The sequence below is a fragment of the Malaya genurostris genome, chromosome 3 (assembly GCF_030247185.1).
Source record: "Malaya genurostris strain Urasoe2022 chromosome 3, Malgen_1.1, whole genome shotgun sequence".
NCBI lineage: Eukaryota > Metazoa > Arthropoda > Insecta > Diptera > Culicidae > Malaya > Malaya genurostris.
This window is the reverse complement of record NC_080572.1, coordinates 29,354,211-29,374,099: the sequence shown is the minus strand read 5'-3', so window position 1 is coordinate 29,374,099 and position 19,889 is coordinate 29,354,211. Positions and strand designations below refer to the sequence as shown.

General features: G+C 37.3%; 1 protein-coding gene across 1 annotated transcript; it reads left to right on the top strand.

The window, feature by feature from the left end:
- Nucleotides 1-313: 313 nt before the first annotated feature.
- LOC131435607 (lamin Dm0-like) lies at nucleotides 314-13,571 on the top strand. The gene is made up of 6 exons (XM_058603670.1): nucleotides 314-1,211; nucleotides 10,912-11,359; nucleotides 11,422-11,877; nucleotides 11,954-12,175; nucleotides 12,235-12,339; nucleotides 12,409-13,571. The coding sequence occupies exons 1-6, from the start codon at nucleotides 814-816 to the stop codon at nucleotides 12,445-12,447; spliced, it is 1,668 nt and encodes a 555-aa protein (XP_058459653.1). The 5' UTR covers nucleotides 314-813; the 3' UTR covers nucleotides 12,448-13,571.
- Nucleotides 13,572-19,889: the final 6,318 nt, after the last annotated feature.

Here is a 19,889-nt window from a genome sequence, read left to right as displayed (position 1 = left end):
ACACTATTTTTGAAAGAGAAAAAAACAACAACAAACCGATCCAGCAAACTGAACATATATTTCGTGCAGTATGTCGTTTAACAAACACTCAACGACCAACACAATATAATCGCTTGCTGATTGGGGTAGTATAGCAGCCGTCAAAAAAAACACCGTTCCATTCTTTCCTGCAGTTCAACGGGTATAGTAGTGTGCGTAGTCGATTGCTTTTCGCCGGCCGCTTTTCTCATGTCATTATACCAACACTAACGGTAGGTAGTTAACTCTCTCGTGCTTTGGATTTTGATATAGAAAATCTCTCTGCACTCGCCAAATATAAGCGTGCATTCGTGAAAGTCAGACGTGTTTTTGAATTTTTCTACTGTTCTGACATACCAGAGAGCGCGACAACACTTTTGTATTATTATTCATTCATTGCCAGTGTGTGCATGCAGTAACGTACATCACACAATTGAAACGCAAGTGGACAGAAGAAGAGAGTGAATTATTCAAGTAGTTTCACAACTAGGCGTGGGTTTGTTCAGATCTGTTCAATTTAACAGCGGACGTGGTGCGTTCGAAAATTGGTTAATTTAAGTGCTAAACCAGTAGTATTTTACTGAATTTTATCTCTGTGATTGAGCTCTGAATAATTGTGGTGTTTTAAGTTGTTTGTGATTCGTAACATTGACGAAATAGTCAATTTTTGAGTTCCCACCAGGAAGCGCAGAGGCAACCGAAGTAGTAAATATCATCGGTAAAAAGAAGAAGGAATATTTTTGTGGTCTCTTAGGTGGCGTGTTTGTTAGTGTTTGTGTGGCAAAGTAGTACAAAATGTCTCAAAAATCCAAAAGATCCGGTGTTTCAACCCCTATTCCGGTAACCGCCAGTACACCAGTACAAGGAGGAACGCATAGTGGGCGACCGGCCAGTCCACTGAGTCCAACGCGATTCAGTCGGCTACAAGAGAAAGCCGATTTGCAGAACCTAAATGACCGCTTGGCTTGCTATATCGATCGGGTGCGCTATTTGGAGCAGGAGAATTCACGTCTCACGCTCGAAGTTCGCACCTCACAAGAAACCGTCACCCGGGAAGTTTCCAACATCAAGCAAATGTACGAACACGAACTGACCGATGCACGGAAGCTACTGGATGAGACGGCCCGTGAGAAAGCTAAGCTCGAGATTGACGCAAAGAGGATATGGGAGGAAAATGACGATCTTAAAAAAAGGTAAGCAGAATTAGATTTTATAATTACAGACAAAATGATTGGGTTTCACATTGATCTGTTGAGTCAATTAATTAATAATAAATTTATGTCTGTATACAGTGGCGTCCAGTAGTAACGGGATCAGTTTGAACAATTTTTCATGGAAAGAAAAATACTGATTTGGGAAGGATGACGTCATGTGGCATAAACAGACAGCTGTGGTTTTCGAAACCGATTAACAACACACAAATACGTTAAACATTTGTAAACTCAAATTCATCCTAAAATCTCAAACTGCTTGAACAAACGGTGATGTCATTCTCCGCCTTCGTCGGTGACGTTTACCTTGAAATGAAGTTGAACACGTCATGATCAATTGACCGCGTCGAAGAAATAAGTATGTGTGCGGTTTTAAATAACACCCTGTCGAAGAAGTAAATTTTTCTAAAGTTTTAGAATGAGCCATTCGAAATGATCCGAAACCGTGACGAGCAAATGTACTGAAGTTGAATGGATATTAAGGACATTCTGATCTATTTCAGTTTATTATTAGTTCATGGTCTGTGTATGTTAGCTGGGTCGAAATTCTTATAATTTATTTTAACCAGATGATATTGAGATGATGATCTCACTAGGCTCGACCTTCCCATATTGATAAACACTATCTAACTTTAAGATGATAAATACAAACTACCAAGTGCGAACACCTCTATAAACGGATTCGTAAACTAAAGTAAAACTAATGAAATTGTGCGTAAATAATGTCTCGATTTTTGAAGAAACAGCTCGACTTCGGTTATGTCTCTCGCAAGCTTACAAGCATGTTGTTGACAATTTAGTTTCAGATACGTTCATTTTTTTGGATAACAAAATTGGTCATTGCATTTTTTTTTCTAGAAGTCACTTGACGTATAATGATCATGATTATCATGATAATGATAATAATCATGATTTGCATATATTCATTTTACCAATAACTTCCGTCTAACCAATTTGACTACTTATCGATTTTTCGCCAGGGCTGTTCTAGCCGATGTTGCCTTGAAGTTATTTCAATCTAAATGTAAATACCGTAACCATGTCCACACGACGAACAAAACCTACGAAACCAGATTTTATCGAACATCCCACACCCGTCATGATTATAATGCATTTCTCTGCCGGATTACCAGCGTGAAAGGTTTTGTGAATAGAAAGCATGAGGGAACAGTTAAAAAAAACATTGAACGGGAGAGATATTCAAATATGGAATAGTTCGATAGTCCCACGACAAAAGGGCCTAACTGCAAATGAGAGCCTCTCTTTGTTTACTTTCTTTTTTGATTATTACGGAACCATTACTGCAATTTATCCAAAGTTTCCAATAGAAATCGAAAGTTTGTGGTTTTATCTTGAAAGTTTTGCGAAGAGTAAATCAGAGACGGTAAATCGTGAAAGAAAAAGTAAACAAAGATAAACTGTCATTTGCAGTTAGGCCCTTTTGTCGTGGAACTGTCGAATTACTATTCGATTGGGTTTTCCACTTATGTGGCTACAATCACACGATATTGGGAAAAGCGCTTCACGTATATTGGCTGATAACATAAATTGCAATCTTTCGTTTTATTTATTTATTAGCACTCCGAATACCAAGGGGGTAAAAAGTTACGCGCACTACCAAGGGTACCATGAAAAGTGGGAACGCTAATTTTGACTGAATACATATTAGCCATTTTTGGACCAATTTCAAAACTTTTTTTACTATTAGAAAGATAAATTCATTCGAAATAAAATCCATTTGAAACGAATATTCTATTCAAAGTTATTATAAAAAGTTCAAACTAAAGTCTGTTGAAAAAAGTGGGAACGCTCACTTTGGTTGGCCATATCTCAGCTGTTAGAAGTCCGATTTTGAAAATTTGTTTATCATTAGACAGATACGTCTATCACAACATAAATGGAACAAAAAAATTTTCAACTACACATTGTTAATGAAAGTTATGATCAAAAAAGTAACCAAAAGTCCAAGCATATTTTATCGAAAATTTCGTATTCTCGACATATTTTTAATTTCAAAGCATATGACATATGCATTTTAATATACCAATAGATTTCATATATATGTTATATGTTTTAGAAGAAATCAATTTCAACTTTACTGTCTTAATTTCAACTTAATGCTAATTGTAAAATATGGATTTTCTTGTTTTTTTTTTCACAAGAAAACGAAATTATTTCACTCTACATATTTTACCAGTTTCGGAGTTCAATCGAGTTCAATTTTAACATTTTCCAATACACAAAATTCAAAAACTTTCACGAAAATGTAGATTTTTTGAGATTTTGATGTAAATATAAGATTTTAATCCTCAAGTTTTACACGTTGTTAAGTTCATTGAGTTCCACGTAAGTGCCTAAAACTTCTTCAATTTCAAAAACTTCTGTGAAAATATCGATATTTTTGAGATTTTTGGTAAATATAAGTTTTTTGAAATTTTAACTGAAAGTAAATTTAGTAGGCTGGTACACAAACATTCTTAATTGCGTGCTTAGTTAAGTCACAGAAAACTCTAAGATTCAAAAACTTAAGTGTAATAGAAAATTTTTCTGTTCCATTTATGTTGCGATAGACGTATCTGTCTAATGATAAACGATTTTTCAAAATCGGACTTCTAACAGCTGAGATATGGCTAGCTAAAGTAAGCGTTCCCACGTTTTTTCAACAGACTTTAGTTGGAAACTCTTATAATAACTTTGAATATGATGTTTGGTTTTCCATCGTTTCAAATGGATTTTATTTCAAATGAATTTATTTTTCTAATGGTAGAAAAAGTTTTTAAATCGGTCCTGTCAAAATTAGCGCTCCCACTTCTTTACACACTTGGTATTCGGAATGTTAACTCGATTCAAAACGTGGGCACTCTAAGTCAACCTAGTATTGTTTTTTGCACTATGTAAATAATATCATTACCATTTTATAATCGAGTATAATTAAATATTTTTTCCTTGTATAAAAGACGTACTCATGAAGTTCCGATGACGGTTGAAAGACTGTTGGTTCACTATTCGCATTTTGCATACTTAGTTGGATCACCGATGAATGTTCGTTTTGAGTAATCAGGTTGTAATTGTTTATTTAGAAGTGCAGTTTTTTGTTGTTGCTGATTCTTACTTCATGTCTTTTTTTGTATCGTTTTTTAAATTGCATTGTTTGAGACTGATACACCAGTACTTTACATATTAGAAAGACAACATTGATATTTTTTCACATTTTACAATAATTAGTATTGCAATTTCTGAAATTATAAATAGGATAGACTTCATTCGGTACACTGACTCAAAAATGGAATAAATTCATTTGGGACTGATTTGCGAGTGTGGTTCTTCATCTATTATTAAGAATACTTCCATTCTAATTAAATCGAAGAAATATTTCCAAGCACTGTAGAGCATCGCACAACATGCGGACAGAGGGTGCATTCCGGAAACCATGTATCGTCTGTAATTAGCATAACTCAGTAGAAGACTAACTGTCCACAATATCAGGGCTCCTTGATACGAAAACATCCGAGATCCCTAAGGTATTATCCTAGTTCATTAGCCGTATTCACATTGTCAGGTATCTAAAAGATACTTATCAGACTGTTTTGAATCATTAGAAAATCCGTACGTGAAAACAGGGCATATGAATGTCACAATTTTTGAACAAGTTACTCAATTGAGTTTCCATTTCGGGGTACATGGCAAAACGTTCCAGAATCTAATAATTCTTTAAATCTCATTCATATTGACGAGGATTCGATTCGAACGGCAATCGCTTGCATGAAGTCGTCTACCTCCTCTGGCCCTGACGGCTTACCGGCAGTTATATTGAAAAATTGCTCGACTGGTGTAATTGCTCCCCTTTGTCGACTATTTCGGATGTCACTCTCTAAAGAAGTTTTTCCCAACTTATGGAAATCTTCTTTTATGTTCCCAGTGTATAAGAAAGGTGACAAAAAAGACGTGAACAATTACCGTGGCATCACATCGCTTAGTGTAGTTCCTAAACTGTTGGAAAAGGTTATTCTGGCACCGATTTTCAACCACTGCAAGCAATATATTGTTGACACTCAACATGGTTTTATGCTTAAGCGCTCCACAACCACCAACCTATTGTCATTCATGTGCTACGTGACTGATGGTATGTCAAAAGGTTTACAAACAGACGCTATTTACACCGATCTCTCTGCTGCTTTTGATATAATAAACCACAAAATAACAATTACTAAATTGGAAAGACTTGGATTCGGCTCTAACATCCTTCGGTGGCTGCAGTCATATCTTATAGATCGTCGTTTAGCAGTGAAAATCGGTGATCACGTTTCCAATGAGTTTATCGCTTCGTCCGGAATTCCGCAGGGTAGCCATCTCGGGCCTTTAATATTTTTACTGTATTTCAACGACGTCAACTTTACTCTAGAGGGCCCTCGTCTATCGTTTGCCGATGACGTTAAGATCTACTATTACATTCGAAGCCCAGAAGATGCAGGCTTTCTTCAACGACAGTTGTTGAGCTTCGCCGAGTGGTGTAAAGTAAACCGTATGAAATTGAATCCTGACAAATGCTCGACCATCACGTTCTCGAAGAAGAAAGACCCATTTCATTTTGATTACTTTCTGGAAGGATCCCCGATAGTCAGAACGACGTGTGTTAAAGACTTTGTTGTCTTTCTCGATGAGCAACTGACATTCAAGCAACACATCAGCTATATCGTTTCTAAAGCTTCTCGCAACCTAGGATTTGTAATGAGGATGGCTAAACATTTTACAGACGTGCACTGTTTAAAATCTCTGTTTTGCTCGCTTGTTCGTTCATCCTTGGAGTACTGTTCTGTCGTTTGGAACCCTCACTACATAAACGGAGCTCTTAGAATCGAATCGATACAACGCAGATTCATTCGCTTCGCTCTACGGCGCTTACCGTGGAACAATCCTCACCAACTACCAAGTTACGAAAGTCGCGGGTTATTAATCGGTCTTGATACACTACAAGTTCGTCGAGATGTTGCACGTGCTTTATTGATAGCAGATGTTCTGACCGATAGAATTGACCTGCTTTGCTCCGTGAAATTAATATCAACGTCCGACCCCGGGCTCTTCGCAACAGTGCATTTCTTCGACTTCCTTTATGACGAACTAACTACGGTGCTAACAATGCTATTATTGGCTTGCAGAGATCATTCAACCGCGTTTCATCAGGATTTGACTTCAATCTATCACGCAGTAGGATACTTGGAAATTTTTTATATATTACTAGAAATTATCATTAGGACCATATGGTGTCTGTTGATTATACCAAAATAAATAAATAAATAAATCAGATGAGTGAACATAAAACAACGCATTGAAAAATTTAAAGTCTGAGCATGTGCGGAGCAGGAAAATGTCTACTGTAGCCCGAATCATCCTCCAACCGACATAAATCTTTTTAATTATTGAAAAGATAAGGGATCACGAACTCGGTGGTTCACTCCTACGAGGAGAAATTGTGGAAATCGATGAAAACGATAATTGCGATAATGAATGTCGAAATTGATCATTCGTGGGATATCAGGACAGTCAATATGTGACTGTATTTAATCAGCGATACCAACAGCCTTGTAAAACTTTCTATGAACTGACAGTGATCCTTGTTATTTGGAAAGTTGCATGGATCTCTCCATGCTAGATTGCGATGTGCGAATATTATGAGGGTGTTGAACAGTAATAATAAGGGGTCCAACACATAAGCAAGCCCATATTCGAACGTTGATTGTACTAGTGCATAGTAAAGGATCTTCATGTATCTATGTATCTAACAGCTATAGTCCTGGGGTGTCCTTTGCTGTATTAAGCATACGTCTCCACATAACTCGGTCGATGGCTGCTCGACACCAGCCACTCAAGGCACGGATGCTTCGTCGATCGTCCTCCACTTGATCGATCCACCTTGCTCGGAGCGCTCCTCTTTTTCTTGTCCCAGTCGGATTAGACATGCCCAGCCCCTCGTAGACGTTCGATTTTAGCTGTCCGTACGATAAATGGTTCTCCTACGGCTGATGCAATTCGTGATTCATACCGGTGAATCTTCAAGCAGTGTTTATTAACGAAATTCTTAGTAATCCGAAATATGAAGCCCAAGAGCTTGGGATCCTTCAAAAAGACGTAGTTGATGTGATTTTTGGGATCAAGTTTGTGATCAATAATTGAAGCTGACTGTTTGACATAAACACTGAAGCATGCGTTTGTGAACTACTTGAATCTGAATCAATTGGTGTCGAAACTAGTATCTGAAATTATATAATAAAAGTATGGAATATATTTTCATGAGACTTATGAAAGAAGAGAAAGGCATTATCACACTACTAGGTGGATTAAGAAAGGTTTTTTTGCTCTAAATTTCATCGGAGATGGCTTTTCGCAAACTTAGATTCAAATGGAAGGTCTTGTGGTCCCATACAAAATTCTTGAATATTATTTGGATCTGACTTCCGGTTCCTATATTATGGGGTAAAATGTGCAAAAAATTGCGAAAATAAGTACACCAAGGTCTTTTTTATGCGACTTTCATATGCGAATTTTCAGAGTTATGCGGTTTCCTTTCTGCGGGTTTTTTATGCGAATTTTGCGGTACGTAAACTCGCATAAAAAGAAGACTTCAGTGCACATCAACTTTTTTCGGAGATGGCTGAAACTTAGATTCAAATGAAAGGTGGTGTGGTCCCATACGTAATTCCCGAATTTTATCCGGATCCGGAAATATATGGTAAAGTGTGTTAAAAATTGTATACCATTATTGAAAAGGGCGAAAAACCGTAAAAAGTTTTCTTAATTGACCACAAATTTTCTCCAATCGATAGTTTTTATCAATAGACAGTCAAGCAAACCGATTTCGGTTATTCTTTTAATAATCGAAGAAAATTATTTTGAAGAATGCCACAGTATTATATATGATAGTAAGTATTTAGAATCCCCCCCTGTTCCTCCTCGTTGACTTTTCCAATGCCCAATTCCAATGGAGATATTTTAGAATATTTTAAAACTTTCTGTTGAATCTAATTTCCATGGATTGGGAATTTGTCTTAAGATTTTTATGTCTAGTGAGTCATGATCTTCGAAAAAGGCATGCTCTGCTACTTTAAACTTGAAGTGATGTGTTAGTCCCTTTTCCAATTCCTTGGATGCTTTCGCTATTTCTAAGATATGTTACTTGTTTCTTTAAGTGCCGTATTTGTATTGGATCTCGTTGTCACCCTTTTTCTAGGGGAAGAGGAGCTTCCATTTCCCTCCTGCGAGGATTGTGGGGCACTTTGTTCGCGTCGTCAACCATTGACGAACGGTGATATTGTTGTTGATTTCCGTCTTCTTTTCGTTTCCCTTGTTATTCGCAGTCTTGAACTCGTTTCTAGTTGCTGTAGATGCGCCTTGTTGTACATTGTACATACCGGGGAAAAATTCCGCCATACTTCCCTTTCGATGGAAAGAACTTCACCGTACTGCGACATGTTTTCCCGAACGAACTGATCGCTGGTCTGATGTACACAGGGATTTTATATTTAACATTGTCATGATCAATATTGTGCACCTCGTTGTTAACCGAAGGGAATGCAATTGCATCTCTTTCACGTTTAAACATAATGTACACACAGTTAGACACCTTGTTGAATTGAATCTCACTTACATTATTAGCGTCTAGATGCATTCGTTATTTTAGGCTGTGAACCATTTCGCGGTTAATTTTAACTTTTGGTTAAAATCTGACACTCGAGCGGTTAATTTGATGTTGTCGAAAATAATCCTGCTCGAGAGCATATTTTGTAGCATCTTTTGTAGAACCTAGTAAAGTTTTCAATTGGTAGTTCATACTGCTGAATACTAAATCTTGTGTTTTGCAAATAGCATTAACTTTACGTCTGCTTAGCGGTTCAAATTGAACTGTTTAAGTTTGCATTAAGCAGTTCAATTTGAACCGCTCTGCACTGACGAGACTAAGACGAAACGTGAAGAAACGTTATTTAAATTTTGTACACCTATAACATAATATGGCACATGTCACTGGGTCTGCAAAGACAAAAAAGAGGTTAATATTTTTTATTCCATAAATTATAAATTTTGTACCGAAATATTCATTTTTTCGCAAATCTAATGAATCGAATACAAAACACGAATACAAGGGATTTTGACATGTTAAAATTAGAATCAGAATTTTGTTCGTAAAAATTAAACTCTTTTTAAAACGAGAGAATCAACGAAACTAAAAGTTACAGTCACATTCGACCCATCAAGAATGAGTAAATCAAACAACGAATGTGAGGGTGATAAATAAAACAAACAACACCGATACAGCTTCAAGTGTAATGTCACGGACTTTCGAGACCGATATGTATGATTTTATTATATATAAACGCGGGGAGTCGCAAGGCGCGCGCATTTCAATTTCGTTATATTCATCGGGTGAAGCTTTGAAATTAAGTTGAGTAAACAAAACATGTCCGCTTAACTAAGGGCCGTTCGTGCGGGTGAGCGGTGAATGACATCACCACATCAAGTTTTAAAAACGAATCGCGTGGTGTTCTCAGTCGGAGGGGTCACTGATTCACAACGCAACGCACAACCTATGTCGAAAGTAATCTAACAGCACGTGCACTTCGTTCGTGTGTTGCACGGCTTTAGTCTGTATTGGTTATAACCAATGCAATTGAATTTATGCGGGAAAAAAACATTGTAAAATATTAGAACGGTGCTACGTTATTCTGAAAAGTTAACAGGGTAAGGCGGTATCGATCTTCAAAGGAACCGACAACTGTGGAATCGAAAAAACGACTTTTCCGAAAAATCTCTTCATTTGTCCATACACAGTTCACCTCTTCAACGGCGATCCAAAGCTTGCTACCCAAATTACTGATTTTAAAATTATTTTTAGTTTGCCCTTTTCCACTACAGCCAATATAACCACATCTGGGGGTCTACGCCACGGTCGTCCAATGGCTTGCATCGAAGGCACATCTTTCATAACGGTTTTCCCTTTTGTGCTCTTCCCCATTAATGAACCATCTATACTTCACTTCTTTCTACTCTGCTGGCTGTTGCGCGTCACTGTATGTATAGTAAAAAATTTCAAAGTTCACACTCGTTTGGGGGTTATACATCTTTATTCTTAACATCTTTTCACACACTCTTGATAAGTGAATGATACAACTACAGTAACAAGAAATATGCCGGCCGGCAACTAACTATCGGAATAGTGTCTGCCTCGTAAAACGCTCTCAGTATGGGACTAACTAAGTCACATAAAACATTAGCTTATGAGAAACTGTTACTATCAGGCACAGCGATTTATGTGTAATTCAACACACATGTTATTGATAAACTTTACACTCACATTTACACTTGTGAATAATTTTAATAGAATAAACACCGGTGCATAAAATTTAAAACTTCAACGGTTGCTCGATGAGATCATCAATCCGAGATCCGAATTGACAATAAAGTTTATTTAACGCAAAACCGTTAAACCATCGAAAACAACACTGTTCCAAGCCGAATAAAAAAATATCGATGATGTAAGGCACTTTTAAAAAGTTGAACGAATGGCAACCAGAGGTGAGACTTCAAAAAACTCGTTGCTGGTATGCAAATTTTGCTTGTCGTCAGACAAATCATATTCAGGATACAGATGATGATGATTTCAACTATTCCTAACCCTTTCCCTTTCTTCCAGGCTAGATCGTAAAACAAAAGAAGCAGCTGATTACGAACGCAATGCACGGGCCCAGGAAGCCCGAGCAAATGAACTGGGCGGAAAGTATAACACGGTCTTGTCGGAGCGTAAGAAGGCCCAAGATGAGTTGAAAGAGCTCGAGAAGGAAATCGGTCGTTTGAAGAAACAACTCGAAACACTGCGCAAGAATCTAGAGGAGGAAACACTGGCCCGTGTAGATCTGGAGAACACCGTACAAAGCCTACGGGAGGAGCTAACCTTCAAGGATCAGGTGCATCAGCAGGAGCTAACCGAAACCAAGTCTCGTCGGCAGGTGGAGATAAGCGAAATCGATGGCATTCTGTCCGAGCAGTACGAGGCTAAGTTGCAACAGACACTTCAGGAATTACGCGATCAATACGATAGTCAGTTGCGTGGCAATCGCGATGAAATATCCGAACTATATGAGGTTTTATATTGCAGAAAGTTTTTTCGTTTAAAATTTTAACAAATTATTTCTACTTCCCCCAGTCCCGTATGCGTGACCTGGAGACGCAGTTGAACATTGAACGTCAACGTCACGCCGAAGAGAAGAGCAAGTTGATGGACGAAATTGAACGTTTGCGGAAAGAAATTTCTCTGCAACTTCAGGAATATCAGGATCTGATGGATATCAAAATTTCCCTTGATATGGAAATTGCAGCGTACGATAAATTGCTCTCCTCGGAGGAGGTTCGGTTGAACATCACACCTGGCAGTCAGAGTGCTGTCTTCCAGACGTCACAGAGTTCAAGCTCTAGCCGTTCCGGAGCGCTTCGTCGTACGCCACAGCGTGCCGGCGCAAAGCGCAAGAGAACAGTTCTAGAGGAATCCGACGAACGCAGTGTATCGGACTACTCGGTTACTTCCTCGGCCAAAGGAGACATCGAGATCTCCGAAGTAGATCCCGAGGGAAAGTTCGTCAAATTGCACAACAAGTCTGCTAAGGTTAGATGATAGAATTCTGATAATTCGTTTCAGGCTAAATTCAATATTTTTTTTGTTTATTTTTTTTTTGTAATAGGAAGTACAAATTGGTGGTTGGACGCTTGTTCGTAAGGTTGGAACCAACGAAACCGTATTTAAATTCCACCGAACATTGAAAGTTGATGGTGGATCCTTTGTAACGGTGTGGTCTTCGGATTTGGGCCAAACGCATGAACCACCGAGCACAATCGTAATGAAGGGACAGAAATGGTTTGCTGGAGATAATATGACGACCCAACTGCTGAACTCTGACGGAGAGGTAAGAGTTATGAAAGTGTATCCAAACACAAGATTTGAATGTCATCTTCTGCATTCTAGGAAGTTGCTGCTTCTGAACGTGTCAAGCGTATTATTTCCACTGCCGCCTCACGCCACCGTGAATATCTCGGTTCGTACAGCGGAGAAGAGCTGTATCATCAGCAGGTAAATAGACAAATCATGGATTCAAAAAAAAAATCAAAATATGAAAAGCATGTTTTCTTTACATTCCAGGGGGAACCTAAAGGAGAAGAAAAATGTCGCATTATGTGAAAGTGAAACAACGAGAGTGCAAATCGTTGCAGTTCTGTTTGTTACAACTTAAGTTTGTATCATCGTCAAACAATAACCCTAATTTAACGGAAAGCAGTACGTTGTACTCAGTCCACAATCACGAGCATATGCAGGATTAACATAGAAAAGAGAAGAAAACTTACTACCTATAAAAGCTACAATTAAATACTAATGAAAATAACATCAATTGCAACATTACTACTGTATTGCTGAAAAATCATATAGCATAGACTAGGGAAGCGTACTACCGAATATAATGCTTTCCGAATAAACGAGCGAGTAAAAAAAGCAGATCACTATGCAGATGTATAACACCTCTTATAGGAAACTACAATAATTTGTATTTAATTTGAGTATCGAATAGACATACTAGAGAAGAACAGTAATCGAATGCCATACCTGTTGTAGTAACAATCAGATGCAGTCAGTAATCTGAAGTTCTAATTGTATTGTTCGTCCTTTTTGTCATTTTAAGGAAACTGACCTTCCGCACTAACAGTGCAACAATAACAATTTCGTTACTTGAATTAGTTGATGAAAGGTTAAACCTACATTGCATTACAATCAGTTTAGCTCACTATCCCTCATTTGGGATAGATGTCCGTCTAGCTTACGTCAGTTACGTTTTAGGTTCACTCGATGAGCATCGACGAAAATCCAAATATGAATAAATAACAACTAAGGAAACAGTTTCCTGACCACGTGTCTTCTATCCATTTACCAACGTTAATGTTCGAAAAACGTGCTCGTTACAATTTGTGTCCGTTTTATGTTTGATAATATAAATACAATAATTGCATTTTCAACTATTTGTGTAACGATTGAGTAAGAAGAGGTTATATTTTTTAAAACATAAGTACGCAAAGTTAAGTCGAGATTTTTCTCGATCAAACCATTTAGGTAGCTTCTCCAGAGTTACATTTTTATTCGCTTATATATGTTCTAAATCAAGTACGTTTGTAGCAATGTTAGAAAAATACATTGCATCATCCAGGTAAAGCTAATATTTTATTTTTCATTCGGTTAAATAAACTGCCCATTATTCTGTACCATTATTAAATCAGAGCATTTTTGGAAAATTTTAAAATAAACACATAGAATCAAACGATGGTTACTTGATTTTGATGTTCATCTCAATGAACAAAGAAAAAGAAATATCCTTTGGTTTAGTTTAAATATTTTCTTTTTCTACTTTTTCTTTCAATAACACACCCCATGTAACGCAATTTCTTTATTTATTTAGGTATAATCAACAGGCACAATATGGTCCTAATGATAATTTCTAGTAATATACAAAAAAAAATCAAGTATCCTACTGCGTGATAGATTGAAGTCAAATCCTAATGATACGCGATTGAATGATTTCTGCTAACCAATAGCAGCATTGTTAGCACCGTAGTTAGTTCGTCGTAAGGGAAGTTCAAGAAATGAACTGTTGCGATGAGCAATGGGTTGGACGTTGCTATTAATTGCGAGGAGCAAAGCAGGTTAGGTCAATCATTCTTATCATTCAAAACGGGGGCGGATTATGGATTCAAACCCAAACATAGCGGCCGTTATTAGTGAAGTGATTTTTACCTTATTGTCGGTATCACTTCACGGTGAAAACCAAGTGAAGTGAATGTAGGTCTTTATCACGAAAGTCGCTACAGAGATAAAAGTAATTACTTAGATGAACTTGTTGTTATTACGAACATCAAATCACCAAAATTTTGCTTTTTCCACTACAGTGATTACTTCAGTGAGCGTGATACCGGTAATAGGTAAAATCAAGTAAAGTGATATGTGAGTGAAGTGGAAGTGAGAACTGTAATAAGGGCCAGCTTCTTCAAATTGGGTATTTGTTTTCGCATATAGTGTTGTTGTACTTCATTATAATTGAAGTAATCTTCGTATTCCAAAAAATGGGTCTTTATTCATCCTATTCAAAGTACAAAGTGAAAATTCTATAGACTGAAGTCCGCATAACTCTGAAAATTCGCATAAAAAAGTCTCATAAAAAAAGACCTTAGTTTATCCTGTTTCTACCTTGCTGCTAGAGTTAAGTAAATTAAACAATGTATCCAAACAATCTATTGCTATGGTATGTCCAAGGGTTGTCTCAACAAACAGCAAATGTCACTTGATATGTTACCAGAAAAGGTTCAAGTCTTGATGGCATCTGGATCATACGTTTCGGTCGGCTTGTTTTTGGTTCCTGATTAGTATTCGACTGAACAATCGGCTGTTTCGTTCAGATTTGAACCAGAAGCTCCTAAATCAGGCTGAACTGAATCATCGGGATTTGATTCGTCTCTGGATTCAGGATTTTCTTTAGGTTCTTGAGGCAGTGGAATCGGGGTAACTTGCAATCCAAACACATCTACGGAAATGTTGAGTGGAGATTTTTTTGAGATTCGTCTTCTTGCTCACTATAGCGATGCTTAATTTGATTTGCATGTGATCTGATGAGTTTCCTTCTCCCATGCTAGTCATTCAGAAGAACGTTCAAGTTTACTTCGCCGATAGCTTCAATGATAATCCCAGGAGCCCATTTCCATTTTGAGTTACTTTGGTAGACTTTCGCATAAACTTTGTTACCTGTTTGTAAGGTCCGAAGTAATACATGCCATGTCTGCGGTACTTCGGTCTATTGTACGTGTACTAACAATAGATTGTTTGGATACATTGTTTAATTTACTTATCGTCTTACTTTGAATCTTCTAGTCATAAAGGGTAGTAAATAGCACACTATCATTTTATATAAGTTTTTTATTTAATGATAACAACATTATGTTCGTCATAGATGATTCAGGTCGAGACGGCCGAAGGCCTCGAGTGCACCGGCGACCCGCCGTCGGAAGCGCCGGCCATTGCGGGGGGCAGCCTCCCCGCAGAAATCACCTCTGTCTAGTGGCGGGCGTTTGCCCGGATTACCCAAAGCTAGGGGCTATCCCTCAGTTAAGTCCGAACGAGCGGCAGCGAGGTCGGACAGCTGCTCATTAAAAACGATGAGGCGTAGCCGCATTAGACCTTTCAAAATCGCAGTAAATTAGAACAAATTCTATTAAGCAGCATGTTGATCTGTTATGCCATATGATCAGTATGCCAAATAACCATTATGCCAAACGGCATTATAATAATAACAATATTCTAGCGACTAATGCCTTCTGGTAAATGGTTTTTTTGGACTCGTAACGAGCGTAATTGTCGAACATTTCGATAGTCCCACGACAAAACGGCCTAACTGAAAATGAGAGCCTCTCTTTGTTTACTTTCTCTTTTGATTATTACGGAGCCATTACTGCAATTTCTCAAAAGTTTCCAATATAAATCGAAAGCTTATGGTTTTGCCTTGAAAGTTTTGCGAAGAGTAACGCGACAAATATAAAATCAGTGCGGTAAATCGTGAAAGAAAAAGTAAACAAAGAGAAACTGTCATTTGCAGTTCCCTTTTGTCGTGGGACTGTCGATTTGTCCGGCTTTAATTTTATACGGTGAACGTTACTTAACTCGTCGAAGCTTATCAACTATCGTTGTAGAAATCCTGCATCTTCTGGGCTTCGAATGTAATAGTAGATCTTAACGTCATCAGCAAACGATATACTACCCTCTAGAGTAAAGGTGACGTCGTTGAAGTACAGTAAAATATTAAACGCCCGAGATAGCTACCCTGCGGGATTCCGGACGAGGCAATAAATTCATTGGAAACGTGTTCTCCGATTTTCACTGCTAAACGACGATCCATAAGATATGATTGCAACCATCGAAGAATGTTAAAACCGAATTCAAGTCTTTCCAATTTAGCAATTGTTATATCGTTGTTAATTATATAAAAGGCAGATGAAAAATTAGTTTATATAGCGTCTGTTTGTAATCCTTTTGACATACCATCAGTCACTTAAGACATGAATGACAATAGGTTGGTGGAGGGCTTGGGCATAAAGCCATGTTGAGTATCGACAATATATTGCTTTCCGTGGTTAAACATCAGTGTCAGAATAACCTTTTCGAACAGTTTAGGAACTACACTAAGCGAAGTAATACCACGGTAATTGCTCATTTTTTTCACCTTTCATATACACTGGGAACATAAAAAAAGATTTCCATAAGTTGGAAAAAACTTCTTTAGAAAGTGATATTCGAAATAGTCAACGAAGGGGACCAATTACAAAAGTCGAGCATTTTTTTAAAATAACCGTCGGTATGCCGGCAGGGCCAGAGGACATAGAAGCCTTCTTGCAAGCGATTGCCGTCCGAATAGAATTCTCATCAATATCAATGAGATTTCATCATTTTCTCTTACAGTTTTTAAGGCATATTTATATATTTTTCAATAATTTCTTCAGTTTAGCTCGAAAGCTGGTCATTAAATAACTACTACTACGTCTGAAAAATACCCGAAAAATCTATTCTACTAAATCCATTTCATTTCCTCCGAAGTAATTCTTTTCCGACAAAATACACTCATGCCTACGTTTTTTTTCAGTCTTTAAAGCTTGTCAAATAGTGTGGCCTCCCGCATACGCATGGCTGCCAGATGGCTGACTAAACGCTGCCAGCTGGAAAAATATGGCTGGCAGACATTCTGGTGACCGACTGCCTCACCGCTGCCAGATATACAACTCAAACGATACAACCGCATCCACCAGGATTTTTTCACATTGAAATCTTTGACATTTTCAGCGAAGGTGAGAAGATGCAAACGCTCGGCTAACTTAGATAGAGGCGACTTTGTTTTGTCAAATTGGATTTGACAACCGTCACTGAATCAATTTTGGTAGCCGTCTGGTGGCCCTGTCTGCCCAGGTAGCCAAAACGCTATGCGGGCTTCAGCATCTTCTTCGAATCGGCCTTCTAAGATTGAAGAATAGCAAGAAATCATACGGAGTCAAATTAGACGAATACGGTGGTTGTGAAACGATATTTGTTGAATTTTTGTTGAAAAACTTATTGATTTTAAGTGTTGATATATATACTTAGTTAGTGTGAGATATATATACTCAGAAAAATATTATGGTAACAGTTACTATATGGGAGGGTCAATTTGATCATAAGAGTATAGTGGTTTTCAGCTGACTATCAAATCGGATGATTACAACATTAATCCAGTTCATTTTTACTATTAGGTTTTTTATCGTGACGACACAAATGAACAAGTATTCATCTTTGACAGTTCAGCGGTACTGTTTACAAACAAGTTTAAACAAAAATCGAAGAGCACATCTAAAACAATCATCTTTACACTTTGCAACTAGTCACTTTTATTTAATAATTATCAAAAACGAACCGTATTCAATCGTGAACAAATGTTTTAAAACTTTATTTAGGTGATACGGACCGTAAATGGTCTGATCCAATTTGTCAATAAACAAACACAAGAAATTTCTGTTTACAAACAGTACTGCTGAACTGTCAAAATGTGTTCATCCGATAGAGGTTAGCAGTGACGGTAAAAAACCTAATTAGATTTTTTATCGTGACGTCACAAATGAACAAGAATTCATCCTTAACAGTTCAGCGGTACTGTTTACAAACAAATTAAAACAAAATCGAGGAACACATCTCAAACAATCATCTTTACCACTTCACAACTAGCTAGTTTTATTTAATAAATCTCTGAAACGAATCGTTAACAATCGTTTTGAAACTATATTTAGGCGATATGGACCGTGAATGTTCTCATCCGTTTGTCAACAGACAAACAAACAAAAAAGTCTGTTTACAAACAGTACCGCTGGATTGTCAAAAAGTGTTCATCCGATTGAGGTTAGCAGTGACGGCGTCGTCAGCGCGGTACTCTTTAATATCCTTAGCCATGGTTTTACAAGCTAAACTCGACTATTTAAATTAATTTTATTGCATAATCAGATGAAGTATGAGCATGGTTATTAAAAATCTCTTTCAAACCGTAAAATTTTCTAATTTTCGTCATAAATCGTTGAGGAAGGGAATAAAATAAGGAAGAGCGAAATGACAATGGGTTTTTCCAGGGAACTGTTTTGTACACCAATAGCTCGCTAAAATGCGATAATTTGTATAATACCAATTTTTATGTATCTTTACTTCTTGTCGATTAAGGAAACTCGCGTACCAAAACGATTAACCACATTAAATCGCACTACATACATTTGAATATTCTGGCATCAATGTTTCTGACTTCTTCTATAAAGGGTAATAGAATTGCTGAAAAAACGACTTTTGATCGAGCTCGATCAGACGACCAACTCGACGAGATCGGAAAATGTTTCTCTCTGTGTGTATGTATGTTTGCGTGTGTAGAAGGTTGAACCAATTGCAACAAACTTAGATTCGTTTGAAAGCTACTATTGAGTTATTGGTGAAGTTTGAAGATCAAGTGGCAATCCTTACCAGTTCCAGAGATATGATGATATAAGTGACGTTAACGACGAGTCAGTTTTTATCTACCAGTGATTGTTTTATTTTAGACTCGTTCGTTATCATTTGTTTCAGATAGAAATAATGAAGGAACATTTTTACACCTCCCAACAGGTTTTGGGAACAACTAACGCATATTAGAGTGCTACGTTTAGTAACGAATCTTTAGACACTCGTTTTTAAAAGTGTATTTTCATACTTATTTAAGGCCTGAGCACAGTGGATCGCGTATAAATTGTGATTCGACCATGTGGTTCCCTCAATTCCCTTTTTCGTCTGTGTTTTTAAGAAAGTTATGATGGAAAAACTACATTTTGGGAGCCTCATATCAATTATGCTTCTTATATCGACACCGATGCATTTTAAAGGGCCCATGTGTTCGGCATATTTTCTTGTAGTAACATGTTCTATAATTCTTCAAAAGGCTTGAATTCACTACCACGCAATGTATGCAAATTAAAACTTGTAACTCACTTTTAAATGGATTAATGACAACTTTGGTTTTATTCAAAGAAGAAGACAGTTCCAAACAAAAGTTTTTCTGAATTCAATGAAGCAACAAAATCAACCTCTGAAACTCAAACAGAAAACGTATTTTGATGTGGTTGGGACCACTGAGCACTCTGTTAAAAGTGAATGGATTTTTACAATCTATGGCTTGAAACTATGCAATCCAATTATTGCAATTACAAAAAACTGAAAATTTTAACATATAATTATGTATAACTTAAAAAGTAAACATCAAATCGTAAAACCAATCAGTTGCGTACTGGCTGACGAGAAGACCTTTCATTTGCGACTAGTCTCGCCATCTCTGAGATCTTGACCTCTTTGTGAACAACACATAACTAATCACACACACACGGTCATTTGCTCAGTTCATCAGGCTGAATCGGTTTGCCTTCCGGCATCGGTTAATTTTCCTATAATTCGAGCGAATCCTATACCTAATTTTTTTATATTTACAAAAATATTGTGAAAAGTCATAAAAAAAATCTGGTTTTTGAAGATAATGCGAACAGAAGTGTTCAAAATTCCAGTTG

Coding starts and splice junctions, on each gene's coding strand:
- LOC131435607 (XM_058603670.1), top strand. CDS start 814: ATGTCTCAAAAATCCAAAAGATCCGGTGTTTCAACCCCTATTCCGGTA. Junction 11,360..11,421: donor AAATATCCGAACTATATGAG/GTTTTATATTGC, acceptor TACTTCCCCCAG/TCCCGTATGCGTGACCTGGA. Junction 11,878..11,953: donor TGCACAACAAGTCTGCTAAG/GTTAGATGATAG, acceptor TTTTTGTAATAG/GAAGTACAAATTGGTGGTTG.